The following is a 15,334-nucleotide window of genomic DNA, read 5'->3' on the forward strand; positions in this document are numbered from 1 at the left end:
GGCGGTGGCGGGGAAGAGACAGGAATCTTTAATAAATAAATAAATAAAAGAAAGAAAGAAAAAAAAGAAAAAAGCATCAAGGACAGCTGAGGAAAAGAAACGGGTTCTCTGCACATTAGCAGAACTTCAGGGTGACTAGGAAGGAGTTGCACAGTGCTTTATTCTGGAGCTTCGTTGTTGGGGGTGAAACAGTGGGGCTGCACCGCCATCTGAAACACCAGCATAGCTGACAGAGTCCTATCTGTATTCAGAAGCCACAGTTCAGGCCCCCTGCTGACCCAGTCCTTAAGTAATAAGGGCCTGGCCTTAGGGGATCCAACCCAGTTCTGTTCTAAGTAGAACTTCCAAGCTTAAACCTAAATACTAACGACGACGGCACCAAGGTTTGTGGGAAAGGAGCACAGAGTTTGTTGACTTCTCATTGCTTTTATTATGGAGTTGATGACCAACTTCCAAGACTCCTAAACTGGGTCATTGTCATAAAGCACCAAGGTGTGACAGAGCTACCCCCTCTGCTAGTCAGCCTTCACCAGTCCTCTCCTGTCTTCCCTTTACCCAGTCTGTCTTGGTTACATGGGGGGGTTCAGTTGCTGGACTGCCAACTCATTCAGCACTTCTGGCTCGGTTGGCATCTCTTCACGTCTTTAAAATCCACCTCTGTCCCCAAATTCTCCCTTCCCTGTGGCTTCACTCAGATCTTCTCTGGATTTGAGCTGTAGTTACAGAGATTCTGGTCCCTGTTATATAATTGTCAACTCCTGGGTCTCAGAGAAGCCATATTCCACTTTGTGCTGGTCAAACAGCTTGCGTAGGGCACTGATGTAAAGCTCAAAGTACTTTGTCACCGTCTCCTTGTCGGGATCATTGATCTTGGGGATTGGCAGGGGTTCTCCAACTATGGAGGAGAAGAGACAAGCATCAGAGTCCCTACCCCAAGGACACCACCCACACCTCAGTAGGGATCCCATTCCAACAGTCTCCAATCCCCTCCGTTCATTCTTCCCTCTTGCTGCAGCTATGTTTCGGCACTTATTCTCTGGTCACTTAAGTTTCACCAATGTTCCAGAGAATGAAAGCAAGCACAGGAAAGAGCTGAGTGAGTGTACTTCAATAAGGATGTTTCTCTGACAGCCGATGAGCTCTGTCCCACCTATGGATGCTCCCCACTGTTTGGCTGCCCTTCCTACCCTGCTTTCAGCTGCACCTATTGCAATGCCCCTTAGTAGACCCTGGCTGTTGAGCCAGATTGCCTGGGGATTGGTGGGTGACTTTGGGTGGAAGACCAAGAACTTGAGTGGCCTAGAAAAGCAGAAAGCTTACCAACGGTGGTAATTGGGTGATTGAAAGGCAAGAAGCCCCAGGACCCCCGAGTGAGGCCCCTGCCATGGAAAGTACAGAAGTTTAGGCCTAGGATTGTTTTGCCAATTTTCTGGAAGTTTTTTTGGAAGAACCTTAGCCATGTGCCTTCACGGAAGGTCTCTTGGTTGAAAACCTCATTCTCACCAAAGGTGTAAGATGGGACAAGGTACGCCCTGCAAAGAGAGGGACAGCAGTATGAGCTGAGGCAGCCCCCTCACCCCCAGCAACACTCTGTCTGAGGCGGAAAACATCCCCAACCTCTGAACAACAGGATAAGATTCCAAGCACCCAGACATCTCCGGCCTCATGTTTCGTTCCTGCCATACCACTTCCTCCAATGGAGCATCACTGTGGCTGCTGCGTCTTAGCCCATGGTGGGAAGGAGTAGCTCAGGAGACTTAGTCCCTTCATTCAGCATCTAGCATGATCTCCCCAAACTACACAGGCATGCATGCCACTCCCCTGCTTGAAGTTCTTCCAGAAGTCCTCACTGCAGCCCTCACTGCTTAGCACAAGCTCAGTGCCCTCGCCTTTTCTGTGTGTCCAGGTTCCCCACTACTTAACCACAGTTAGTGTGCCAAGTGTTCTTACCTGTCTGTATGTTCTATTCCCTCTGCCTTCTCTCTACGTGACAAAGCCCATTTGACTGTTCAGTACTCCAATTCCCCACTGCGGATTTGTTATCCCTCAGCTAGTGCTTTTCTCTCTCCTGCTTTCCCAATCCAGGCCTTGCCTTACAGTCAGAAGTGAAAACCCTGACAGTTCTCATTGAATCCCTGGGGTCGGGTCCAGGGCAGTGCTGCATATATCATCTGGTTCCTCATCCAATGCCTGAGCTTTCACTTCTGTTTGTTTGCTTACTCTACTGGTTTTGAGGTGCTGGGGATTCAGCCCACAACCTCACACATGCCAGGTAAGTACTTTATCACTAGGAAGAACCCCACGAATTAAATTTTTTTAAGCTGGAGACAGGATCTTGCCAACTTGTCCAGGCTGGATTTGAACTTGTAGTCTTCCCTCTTCAGATTCTAGAGTAAGGGGGGGTTACAGGCAACTGCCACAATGTCTGGCTCTTTTCCCATTTCATTCTGACTGGCAACTCCTACTCATATTTTAACTTTAATACAGTTCAGATGTCACTCTCTGATGAAAGATCTAGTCTGGGACAAGGTCTTTCTATAAATTGATGCTGTCATAACAATTTGCATATGTCTCATGTATCACATGTCATTTTCCCAACCCATTTCCATTGAGTTCTTTTTTCTGTGCCAGCACTGTTTTAGGTCATGGGGATACACCAGTGAACACAAAGGAAGAAGAAAAATCTCCATACTCATGGTGTTTACCAGCAGCGATGGAGGAGGCCATGGGAAGAATAGTAAGCACTGAAGTCAGGGAAGTGGCCGAAGACCAGCTTCTTCAAGACCTTTTGCTCTGTGTGGCCCAGGAGTCATTGGGAGCATTTTAAGATGTGATACAACTTGACTCATGGTTACCAGGATTGTTCTAGCTACAACTGGGAATAGAATCTTGGTGGGGGAAGCAAGGACAGAGGCAGAAAGAGCAGTTCCAAGAGTTGTAATGATCCAGTAGAGAGATAATGGGTGCTTAGATAGTAGTTCTAATGTATGGGGATAGTAGTTGGGATGTAAAAGAGCTGGAGTCTGCATATGTTTTGTTATGACATGTGCATGTATTTGTCATCTACATTAGACTGTGAGTCCACAAGTGCCAGATATTGTTTATTCCTGTATTTCAATGTCCTATACTAACCTTGATACACAGTAGGTATTTGACAGCTGCTGCAAACACTCTCTGGGGGCATCCTCTGAGTGGCCATCCCCTGAACTCTCAGCCAGTCCCTTCATTGCCCTTGGGTGGTTGGTGCGGGGAGGGGGGGAAGAGGGGGAAGTGGTGCAGAAGAATTGTCTGTATTCTGTCAATCATGTTAAAAATAAACGCTGATTGGCTAGGCAGGAAATATAGGCAGGAAAACCAGATAGGAAGTAGAAATGATGCAATGAGAACAGGAGAATTCTGGGAAGGAGGAAGTTGATTACTCCCATTCCTGCCCAGACCACCGAAGCAGAAGGATGTGATCTGCCTCACTGAAAAAAGGTACTGAGCCACATGGCTAACATAGATCAGAAAAATGGGTTAATCAAGATGTGAGATTTAGCCAGTGAGAGGCTAGAGCTAATGGGCCAATCAGCTTATAATTTATGGAGACCTATGTGTGATTTTTCTCTGGGACTAAACAGCTGGGGTACCGGGCAGGACAAAAACCCCAACAACAAGCAGGTCTGGGCCCCCACTCATGTTACAGGTGGTCCTCAGGGCCTCCCAGTGAATGAGAGAACATAGCCACTCTCTCTCAGAGTGCCAGACTAGTGGATCCTTTTCTGCTCTTCTTTCCCCAACTTCAAGATCTAAAAGTGCCCACCAAGTGTTTGGGGATTCAAATAACACCCCCAGGCATATGTGAAGGGCAATAGGAAATAATCAGAGGAAAGGGGTATCTAGTAGGTTTCCCAGAGAGGATGTCATTGTAGATATAGCTACAGAGGGCTAAGGCACCATGACAAGAGAGTCCCCGGACTTAGAGACCCACCCTGTCTTCAGTGCTAGCTTCACAAAACCTTTATGATTTTTGAGGTAGATTGTGGAGACTCCAGGGCGGCACAAGAGGGCTTCAGAAGCTCCACCCACCACAACGATCACAGCATTGCCAGAGCCTTTCTGGGTCAGCTTGTGCTTCAGGGCCAACTCACTCACTGGGCATATACCTGTGAAACCAAAGAGTCAAGTGGATAGAATGAACTTGGTGCCCAAATGTGGGAGAAGGCTTCTCCCAGGATCTTCCTGCTAGAGACAGTTACCGTCTTCTGTCTTCGGTCTTCATGCCTTGGGTTAGCCCTAGCCTGAGAAGGTATTCTTAGTGGCAGCTGCTTGCTTACCTTGGTAGGACTTTGGACTTCTACGGTAAGGGCTATACTGTTTTTTCCCCTTGCTTTTATTTATAGCTTCTTGTCTTCTGGATGAACCCTTTCCCTTTCTCCCCATAGACTGTAGAGCTATCTTACTTTCTGTCCAGGCTGACCACTATGGAAATCCCCCAGAGGTATTTCTTCTGGAGGTAATCAGGCTAGCCACTACCAGTGTGCTTCCTCCCTAAGTGTAAGCTGCTGAAAGGACCCTTTGACTCGGATTTTGGGTGAGCAGGGAGACCAAGCCAAATTGAAAGGTAGATGAACAATGGAATGTGGATGACATTCTGTTGTTCAACAAAAGCTGCAGACATTCATCACTTTGAAATCCCATTTTTGCATTGAATTAATCTTCTGTCCTCTACTGGGATGGCAGAATTTGCACACAAGATCTAGCCATCGAGAGAAACCCTTATACCTGGACATACCAACCTAAGAGGGGCGCTGAACCGTCTTCTGGGATTCCCCTCAAGATAAATGTAGCTTACCTTTAGTTTGCCTTCAATTGTTTGCTGATGTCCAGAAAGATAAACATTCATCCAGAGAGAAGGGAATCTATCACAGTGTCCTGGTTTGAAGCCTGGCACTGAGAAGTTGTCCTGAATTCTGATGGGTGATTGTCCTTTATCCTTTGGCATATTAAGCAAGGATGAAGGGATTCCCATGAGATGCAGGACATGGACCAAGATTGTATGTACTAACTGGCATGAGAGACTTTATAAAGTCTTTATGGTGCCTTGGAAGGAGAGCTGAAAGGAGCCAGTTGCCATCTCAGGAAAGAATCTGGTACTATTTCCCCTGTATTTACATTTAGAATGCTGCTTTTACTCTCTGCTTTCCATTTGGGCTTGATTCTGCACTTAGCCTTCTGATTACCCTTTGTAAGGAATCCTGGCAACTAGAGAATGTCTGTAACTTGCCCTGCTACCCAATCGAACTGCCTTTCACCCTTTGTACAGAAACTGATGCTAGGACACATACTCCCAACGCCAGCTGAACTCTTTAACAAAGTCAACTGAGTTTTCTATCACAAAGCAACTGTGGCGCTTATTGGGGTAGACATCTTGAGTTGGATTTCAGAATGGGATGATTTCTTGTACCTACCCATGGACATTACATACTCTCGCACAATTGGGATCCAGAAGATTCCTTCCAAAGTTGCTAAAAAGGGAGTGATGGATGGGAAAATCCTGGAAAAGCCAGTGGCCTCCGTAGCAAAGTTGACGAAGGCACCAAAAGAGAGAACGCCATGGGGGTGGCTGACGATGATGTAGTTCTGCTTGGGAGAAAGGTCATGGGTCTTCACCAGCTGTTAGAGGAAGATTGAGGGAGACTGATCAAGCAGAAGGAAGAAAGGATGTGAAAACTCAGAGCCAAGCCAACAGCCTCTAGATCTTTGCTCATTAGGATGTTATTGTCATGGAGATCTCCAGGGATCGTGGTGCTAAGTGATGCTGGCCTGGGTTTGACATGGTAGAAAAGTATTGCTCACCCGTCTCCCCACCTGCCCATCTATTTTGGATTTATGTGCTACATCAGGCCTCTAAGTGTTCGCTTTCACTGCCAGCCGTCAGAGCCCTTGAAAACCTGGGTCTCCTTATGGACGGGGAGTTCAAGCAATAAGGAGCAAGGGCATCTGGAAGAAAGATGGGCACCTAAAGGAAAGGCACTTGGTTACCTTTACTGGGAAGTAGCTTTGGAAATACTTCCAGAGAGTCCAGTTTCGCACCCAAGCTGAACGCCTACCGTCTGTGGACACAGGACAAAGAGAAGAAAGAGTGAGCCATTGCTAGTCCCTCTACCCCTCCCAGAGCTGAAGAAGAGTTTGCCCTTTGTTCCTCAGGCTACAGAAGCAGCCTCGTTCTTAGGCGCTTAAAGCTTCATGGGAAGCCAGCCAGACCTTTCTCCTCTTCTCCTCATCGTTCCATCCACTTCCCTCTTTCCTGTCCCTGTGACTCCACCCTTAGCACAGAAGGGCCCACAACCCTGCCCACATCTCTTACCTTGGCTGTGTGTGTTCCAGTCACAGACAAGCCAGATTAAGGAGAGCACGGCTAAGGGCCATAGGCTACTGAAGAGCAGGCAATAGGGTATACCTAAGATGGGAATAGCTCCTGAGGAGACACAAACGATACATGCCCTTCAGTTTCGCTCGAGGCTCGATACACCTCTCACAGCCTCATGACACCTCTGCCTCTCCACTGGGGAAGCAGGCAAGGCTGCTGTGGGGACCTTCTTCTCTTTTCCCCTCAGCCATTGCCTATCTCTTGCTCTGCCTCAGGCTGCTGTCTGGGTCGTTGGATCTGGGTCCTCCTGAAGTCTGAGATGAAGTTCTTAGAGCAGGCCTTCAGCTCGAGTCAAAGGACAGAACTGCTTGGCAAAAGGGAAGAGAAACACAATGGGCTGGTGGCTGATTGTCCTCACCCTGGCAGTTCAGGAAGTTCCTTACAAAAGCTAGATTTTCCTTGCTTTGTTGAACTGATAGGACCACACATTCTGAGGGTAGAGGCCTACCTGCAGTGTCCAGGCAGTGTGACACTGTGAAGAAAGTGTAGATTAGAAACTGCTTTATTATATTTATTCTGTTCCCTTCAAAGGCTTCCGAACTGTTCAGAAGAGGGGAGTGTGACTCTGTTAGCAAAGAGACATGAGAGGCTGGAAAATGCGCACATGTTAATTCTTACAGCAGTAACATAAAACACTGTCTTCGTTAAATAAATTTGTTCATTTAATAAAAAACAAATTTATTTATTTTTTTCTCCTGAGATGGAAGCCAGGGCCTTGTTCATGCTAGACAAGTGCTCTACCACGGAACTACATCCTCGGCAATGGGGTCCACTTTAAATCAGCATAAAGTCTTAGGCCACTTGCTCTGAGTACTCCAAGGTGCAGCTCACAGAGTGCAGCTTACAGAGGCCCTTATGTTGCCAAGACATCAACACAGGCCGGGCATAGTGGTGCATACCTTTAATCCCAACACTCAGGAAATAGAGGCAGGTGGATCTCCACCAGTTTGAGGCTAGCCTGGTCTACAGAGTGAGTTTGAAGACAGCCAGAGCTACATAGCGAGACCCTTTCTCAGACAAACAAATGAATAAATGAAAAAGACACCAAAACAGCAGGTGTGGCTTTGAGATGGTGTCTCAGGGCTAGCCAATCCAGTGCTGCGCATTCAGTATGAAGAGGAGAGGGTTTTCTTGTGTTCGCTTCAGCTAGTGCTGCTGTGGTACTGGATACAGCCTTTCCCCAGCTCCTCAAAATGTCTAGGGCGGTGCAGATTTTCTGTCGCCTCTCTGATTCCCACAACAGTCTGCTGTCAGTGTTCCTACACACGGGGAAGGGGAGCTCCCCAGACCATGCCAAGTCCTCTGATACCTCCTCTAAACTTCCTCCCTATTTGACTTTGATGCTTAAGCTAGAACTACCAGGAAACCGTCCACCTCTTCTGATAGCTGCTCTTTAGTTTTCTCCAGTCTCCTGTCTTCTTGTAGACTCCAGCAGACCATGCCTGTATGTCAGCACTGTTTTCTGACCACAAATGTGGGATTTCAAGAGGTAGAAGAGCTGGCGTGATAGTGCAACCCGGTGATCTTAGCAATGGCAGGAGGACCAAGAGTTTAAGGACATCTTTGGATACCTCATGAACCTGGGCTACATGAGACTCTATTTCAAGGAGAGAGAGAGAGAGAGAGAGAGAGAGAGAGAGAGAGAGAGAGAGAGAGAGAGAGAGAGAGAGAGACAGAGAGAGAGAGAGAGACAGAGAGAGAGACAGAGAGACAGAGAGAGACAGAGACAAAGAGAGTCTCTACATACTGTTGACTGTTCTGGAACTCATTGCATAAACCAGGCTAGCCTTGAACTCACTGAGATCCTCTTACCTCTGCCTCCTGAGTGCTGAATGCCTACTAGGGATTGGAACCAGGGTCTCACAGATGCTATACAAGCACTCTACCACTGAGTTATGCCCCCAGGATGAAAGTCTGAATCTTCTAAGGATAGCTCTTCTCCTCCTAGGAGTTAGAGCATCCCTCCTGCTCTTAAAAATGTGATGTCCAGTCACCTTTCAGCCCACCCCAACACATGACCCAAATAAAACCTGTGTGAAAAGCAGCTAGAGGGAAAATTTTCCGATATTCTCACTTTGTAGAACTGTGGGGGAATCAACCAAATTCCTTTTGACACAAAACTTTTGGTAGCCTCCGATGGGCATGACCACTGGTTCTCCACTTCAACCAAATCAGGGTCTGTAGGCCCTGACTTGCAAAGCCCTCACAGGAAGAAAGTTATGTGCAAGCAGCCAGTTGCTACCATATAGCAATGGTGTGAACTGTCATGTGGGTGCTGGGAATCGAACCCAGGTCCTCTGGAAAGAGCAGTCAATGTTCTTAACTGCTGAGTCATCTCTCCAGGCCCCATGATGCTGACTTTGTGAATGAATTGGACCCCTTCTCCTCTTTAGCTTTTTGGGAAGAGTTTAAGTATTGTTGATAGTAACTCTTCTTTGAATGTTTAGTAGAATTCAGTGACAATGTCATCTGATCTTGGGCTTTGATTTGTTGAGGTTTCTGATTATTGACTCTTATTAGTATATGCACATCTTCTGACTTGTATAGTTTATATTTGTTTTTCTGTGATCCATACTTGCTAGGTTGTGTATGTCTAGATATTTATCTACTTTGTTTAGGTTATACAATTTGTTGTTTATATGATATTTCTCATAGAAGTCTCTTGAGATTCCCACTCTTTCTCTGGTGGTAGTTATAATGTCTCTTCAATTTTTAAATTTCACTTAATATTCACGTTTTTGTTGGTTTATCAGCTAACCATTTAATTTTATCTTTGTCTTCAAGAGGCTAACTTTTGCTTTTGTTGATATTTGCATTTCATTTATTTTTGTACTGATCTCTATTATTCCTTCTTCATGTTATCATTAGTGAATCTGGTTGTTCTGCTTCTAGTTCCTTTGAGGTATAAATTTAAGTTTCTAGCTATTTGAGATCTTTATCTGTTCTTTAAGTAGGTGCTTATCAACATCAACTTTTTGTTGAATGTATAAGTATTTGATTTGAGGAAGTATTTAAAGGAAGTATTTAATGGTGTTGGTTTTTAAATGTCTATTTTCAGTTGCTTCTTTTTTGACCTTCCCTTCCTCCCTTCTTTCCATCCTCCTAACTCTCATCCTCCCTCCCTCCCTCCCTCCCTCCCTCCCTCCCTCCCTCCCTCCCTCCCTCCTTCCCTCCCTCCTTCCCTTCGTTTCTTTCTCAAATGGGATCTCATTGTGTAGTCAGCCTAGACTGGCCTCAATCTAGCAATCTTTCTACTTCAGCCTGCTGAATGCCTAAAACAAACAAAAGAAGAAAAAAAAAATAAAACCAAAAATACACAAGCACATGAATGCATCATAAATTTCTTAGGATTCTTTTCTGGGTAATCATGCTAACTGTAAACATTTTACTATCTTGTCTCATTTGCTAGAATTCTTAGTGCATAATCCAAGTAGTGAAGGTGCTTTCCCCTAGAGGTAATTTTTCTTTTTCTTGTGTGTGTGTGTTATGAATGCATGCATATGCATATTTACACACGTGCAGGCGAAAGTGTGGGGGTGTATGTGTGTGGGTGCAGGTCCAAGGTTGATGTCATTTGTCTTCCTTGATGGCTCGTAGGGTTTCTCTCTGAACTCAGCAATATCTATCTGAGCTTGTCAGTGTACTCCAGGGATTTTTCTGTCTCTGCTTCCTGAGTGCTGGGATTCCAGGCAGCGGACACCCCTGCCTGGTCTTAGGTGGATTCCGGGGAGCCAAACTTCAACCCACACGCTTGTGTAGCTAATGCTTTATTCGTGGAACCCTCTCCCCAGCTCCTTTGATTTATTTGATTAATTTCTTAGGTTTTTGAGACCATAATATAACTGTCTAGAACCACTGAGTTAGAAGCATGGCTTCCCTTGAGTCAGTTAATGATCTCTCCCAGTTCTGCTATTGCTCAAATGATTCTGCTCCCCACTTCCAGGCGACCACCTGCTCAAAGCCATCATTATCTCTCTAGGTGAGTCTGCGTGTCTTTGAAGCCAATTGCCTGCTTTCCCTTGGATCTGGGTGCAGTCAGTAGAGTGAATTTAAATCTGATTCTATCACTGTGCAGCACATAGCAGGGACATGTGTCAAAAAGGCATGCCCATGACTTGGTGAGTACTTATTGGTTCTCACTTAGCTATAAATATAGAAAGGTAAGAGAATAAATGGTCTAGGCATGGTGGCGTGTGCCTATAATTGCAGCTCTGGGGAGGCAGAGGCAGAATTTACGTGTTAGGAAAGTGTCCATTTTGAAAGAAGCCCAGCCTCCAGGGTTTGGTCTAGATGGCGGGCGCTTTGAGATCCAGTCCCCGACTTTTCTGTTGTACTGTGTTTCAGGCCCTTCAGCTCATTCTGATATTGGGATTCAGGGCTTCTCCGCATGTTGGCTTCTTTGCCGGCATGCCATTTCCTTAGCTGTTTGCCTGGCTAGCTCTGAATCACTTTTCAGACCTCAGGATAAATGTCATATGTTCAATGGTTTGAGGCCACCTTTGACATTTTTCCTTCTCCTAAATAAAACATTTCTGCCACTCATCCCCCTCTCTCCATCTCCATTGCTACTGCTGTGCTGGGAGGGGGAATTCCTTCCCATCTTCCCTGTAGCCTTCTGTCTGCTTTCAGCTGCTGGAAACTCCCTTCCAGTTTTCGGAACTGCACCTCGACATTTTTGAAATGCATTTCCATGCTCGCCTTTTCCAAAACCCATCAATGTGCTGCTGAGCAAATCAAGGCGCAGCATATTTACGGAGTTCTCTCCTGATCAGACCCAAGTATTTCCTAGCCCTGTCTCGCAGTATCTGCCCTCACACTTCCCGTGCTGGTTCTCAGAGTGTCGTCCTCTCACCACTCGCAGGGACAGCAGGGGATATGAGAGGGTGGCATATCGTTGGGATGCTTTCTTGAACATAGAACGACTAAAGGTGAATTCATTGTAGCAATAAAGACTTCAGCTCAAAAAAGAATTCTGACTACAGAAATTATTCACTTAACGAAAGCATTATGTTGAGTAGCGTAGATGGTATACATAGCTGTGGAACGAACCAGAAGGCTGAAGCAGAGGAATCGGGTGCCCAGGCAGCTCAGTCAGTCCTCACTCAGCCTTCGACCACACCACATCAGTCCACTTCTATGTAAGCAGCCGTTCTGTTCTTTTATTCTGATTACCTTCGCTCCAACTTTCTGCCCACCAAAATTCCGTCATCCTTCAAGGCTTACCTTAAAAGATACTTCCTTGAAGATATCTTTGATGATTCCCCAAGCAGAATTAAAAATTTCCTTCTCGGCACACTTGCAACATAATACTCGTGCCTCTGTCTGTTGCTGTCTTATTGTGTTTGCTTGTGAGTACCACATCTGCCTGTCTCTCTCCCCAGAAGACAGCTATAGCATATTGCCCAGTACAGGGCGGTGACTCAGGCTGAGCTGTTGCTACATAGAATTGTATAGTAACCTGGATTTCCACATTCTCCAAGTGGCAGGTGAAAGTTAACAGGATGAAAAACACCTGTGACCTTATTCTCACCAAGGAAACGCCTTCGACGGCTCTGTGTGCTTGTCAGGCTAGAGCGACCAGCTGTTCTCAGTATTAGCCCAAATCCCTTCTAGGCAGAAACAGTATGCTTCAGGGCGATGGCCAAAGTCTGAGTGTTGGCGGTTGGCCCAGTGCTTTCAGAAATCCAAGAACGTAGTGAGATTAACCAAAAAAAAAAAAAAAATTCTGTGCTTCTTTTGATTTTTTTTTGGAACTAAATCAATGATAAATACTACTTGTCAGAGTAAATGTGAATAAAATAATTGAACAAGCATTGGCCGAGCCTACCTCTTAGGAAATCTCTGTGCTAAATCAGGAGGAGATTGTCAGGGACAGGAAGAGAAAGGCGAAAGGAATAACTGTGAAAGTGGAAATAAGCTGGGCCTGAGATGGGGAGTGCTGAGCAGGGATTAGGAGACACTGCTAGTCGGCATCCCATGTGCACTAGCACACTGAGAACCTCACTTTACAGGTGATGGGATGAAGGCTCAGAGAAGACACCCATCTTCATCCCAAGTCTTGAGAAAAAGGAGATTACATCTGTTGGGTCTCGATTAAGTATCTGACACTTATTATGTGACAAGGGCTATTTTAAGAGCTTCTCGGTGTTAACTCACATCAATAGACATAGAAAACAAAGTTCTTGCCTTCCAGAACCTCTAGTTCTTAAGTGAAAGATACCTCCCAAGAGGAAGTTCAGCTGCTAGAGGAAATGAGCACGGAAGATCTTGAGTAAAGTCCTGGAAACAGTAATGTCCCAGGGCTTTGAGTAATGTCCTGACCGGCTGAAGTACATAAAGCAGCCATGAAATGGGTTGGGCCTGGGAAGCAAACTGCAGAGATGAGCCCCAATACTAAAGGCCATAAGCCAGGAAAAGATAAGAAGCAGATAAATGGTAAGGAGCCCATTAATTGCAGGAAGAGTTTGGGGTAACTGTGGGAACAGGAGAAACTGGAGGCAGGGAGTCGGGAGAAGGGGTTCTGTATTCATGACTGGGAGTGGAAATCTGAACAGGGCTATGGTTTCTCCAACCAACTTGAAAACTGCCATGAAAGTCGAATGTGATGATACATGTCTGTCATCCTAGTGATTGGGAAGCTGGGATTTATAGTGAGCCCCTGTCTCAAGATAAAACAAAACAAAAAAGAAAGAAAAGAGAAGAGAAGAGAAGCAAAGAAAAGAAAAGGGAGAAAAAAAGATGCCACGGAGATTGAGAGTTTCCAGGTGAGTGCAGTTAATTGGATATAGGAATGCTAGGGCATAGCGAAGGATCTCTTGCCTGGGCCTCCAGGCATGCATCAAATGTGCTCAGTTTCCTAGGACCCCATTATCATTCTTTTTGAAGCTACAATGAAATCAGAGTCTCGGTTGCCTGAGTTTGAAACACATCCTATCTCGGTGGTTCAAATGGCAAGGCTGATAGTCTTAAGAGGCTCTACTGTGGCCTGAAAATTTGTGTGTTGGAAACCAGAGTGATGTCCAGGTTTTAAGAGATGGGACCTTTAAGATAGATTAATGCTGTTATCTCTGGAGCGGGCTCCTGATAAAGATGAGTTTTACTTTCTCTTGCTCCTCTCTTTTTCGCATCCTCTCTCACTCTTCCAAATTCTGCCAGGGGAAGAAGGCACAAGACAGCCCATTCCTGACTCTAGCACCTTGATATTGGGCGCTCCACTCTCCAGCACCCTAGGCAAAATACTATTATGCATGAGTTGCTCAGACTGTGGTATTTTGCTATAGCAACAAAAAATAAAGACAGATGGGACAGTGGAGCTTCAAATGATGTCAGTTTCTATAATAAAAAGGGAGAAAATTACCATGGGTTGAGTATGTTCTCACTTTGCTGGATTGCAGAGTAGCTGTAAGAGTCAGGATGTACTGTTTCTAAGGGAGAGGGGACTGTCTGACTTGCTCGAGGGCACAAGAAAACAACTGTCTTTCCTGCATGGGATCTTGTAGCAAGTAAGAGGCAGAGCTGATCTGCCTTACACCCAAGACTATGTCCTAATCTTTTGTAGTACCACAAACCAGAAGAAGACAAGCACCCACACAGGAGGATGACTAAAGTGGGGGGGGGGGAGCAAACACGTGGAGCGAATGGTTTCTCTCGAGGAAGATGAAATCTAGGAAGATAATATATTTAATGTCAAGTTTGCGCCTATGAAAAAGAAAAGAACCAACTCTTGCTCTCATGGAGCTTATTGGCTAGAAGGGGATAACTGGGGTCTGCACCCAGTAAAGCCCTTGAATGTTACAATTTAATGGACAAAGGGTAATGGTCCTGGTTAAATACTACATACCTTAATAAATAACTTTTTTTTCTGTCACTGTCTTTGTTTAGAGACAGGATCTTGCCATACAGTCCTGACAGGCCTGGAGCTCAGAATGTAGCCGAGGCTAGACTCAAACTGATGGCTCAACTGGCCAAATGCTGGGATTACAGGCTTGAGCCACCAAGACTAGACGGGTCACAACTTCTTGAAATGTCTTGATTTGGACACCATACTTTTCCACTTCAGTGCTCTCCACAATGCCATAGTGAAAAGCGGGGTTTCCGGCTCCTCGTTTGAAAGTTAATTCAACTTCTGTAACTAAAATAGAATGTTGTGGGTTTAATTTTTTAAGATATAAGAAATGCTATCCAGTTTATTTTTGAAAAGTGCCTTAAGCCTTCAGAAGTGACACAGTCTAGAAAGCAGGACAGAGAAGATAGGGTTCAAGTACTGTCCCTCAGGAGAGGCACTGACAGTCTAGGAAGGCCACTCATCATCCAGACAAAGAACTAGGCAGAAGTTAGGGGTATGCCCTCATCCCCATGAGTAGATTACAAGCTTCACACAGGGGAATGAGCTGATTCAGGGTCAGAGGCACAGAGTGGAGATGATCAAGGATGCTCAGATTACTAAACTTGTACACCATCAAGCTAGCCAAAGGAAACAATCATTTTTGAGTGTGAAAAGGTATATGATCAGTTTTACAAAGGTTCTTGGCCCTGGGAATCTAGTTCAGTGTGAACATGAGATCTTGGATTTAGTCCCCAAGACTGAAAGGAAGGAAGGAAGGAAGAAAGGAAGGCAGGCAGACTTGTGGGATCATGCAGCAGAATAGATTGGAGAGGGTGGAGACTAGAAAATAGAAGACTAGAACTATTTTTCATAGCTCCAAGAGATGGCAACTCCAAACCCAGAAGTGTAGTTACTTTTTCGTACTGTTTGGCTCTTTGCTCTTTATTCTTTGGGGGCCCACCATCCTTCTCCCAAATAAACACATGGAGGCTTATTTCTTATGAACCCCAGCTTATTTCTTTGTTTTCTTTTATCTGTGTGAGGATGTTGGCTCCCCTGGAACTGGAATTATAGATAGTTGTAAGCTTCCATGTGGG

At 45.5% G+C, this 15,334-nt stretch overlaps 1 protein-coding gene across 1 annotated transcript; it reads right to left on the bottom strand.

Annotated features, from left to right (window-relative positions):
- Nucleotides 1–333: 333 nt before the first annotated feature.
- On the bottom strand, nucleotides 334–10,801 carry Dgat2l6 (diacylglycerol O-acyltransferase 2 like 6). Its single transcript, XM_075956937.1, has 7 exons — nucleotides 10,747–10,801; nucleotides 6,350–6,460; nucleotides 6,025–6,095; nucleotides 5,451–5,655; nucleotides 3,971–4,145; nucleotides 1,321–1,532; nucleotides 334–895 (listed from the first exon to the last, which is right to left on the bottom strand). Exons 1-7 carry the CDS (start codon nucleotides 10,799–10,801, stop codon nucleotides 741–743), a joined length of 984 nt encoding a protein of 327 aa, XP_075813052.1. The 3' UTR covers nucleotides 334–740.
- Nucleotides 10,802–15,334: the final 4,533 nt, after the last annotated feature.

This window comes from Microtus pennsylvanicus, chromosome X, assembly GCF_037038515.1.
Source record: "Microtus pennsylvanicus isolate mMicPen1 chromosome X, mMicPen1.hap1, whole genome shotgun sequence".
NCBI classification, from domain to species: domain Eukaryota; kingdom Metazoa; phylum Chordata; class Mammalia; order Rodentia; family Cricetidae; genus Microtus; species Microtus pennsylvanicus.

Coding starts and splice junctions, on each gene's coding strand:
- Dgat2l6 (XM_075956937.1), bottom strand. CDS start 10,801: ATGCGGAGAAGCCCTGAATCCCAATATCAGAATGAGCTGAAGGGCCTG. Junction 6,096..6,349: donor CTGGAACACACACAGCCAAG/GTAAGAGATGTG, acceptor CTGTGTCCACAG/ACGGTAGGCGTTCAGCTTGG. Junction 4,146..5,450: donor AGAGTATGTAATGTCCATGG/GTAGGTACAAGA, acceptor TTGGTTTCACAG/GTATATGCCCAGTGAGTGAG.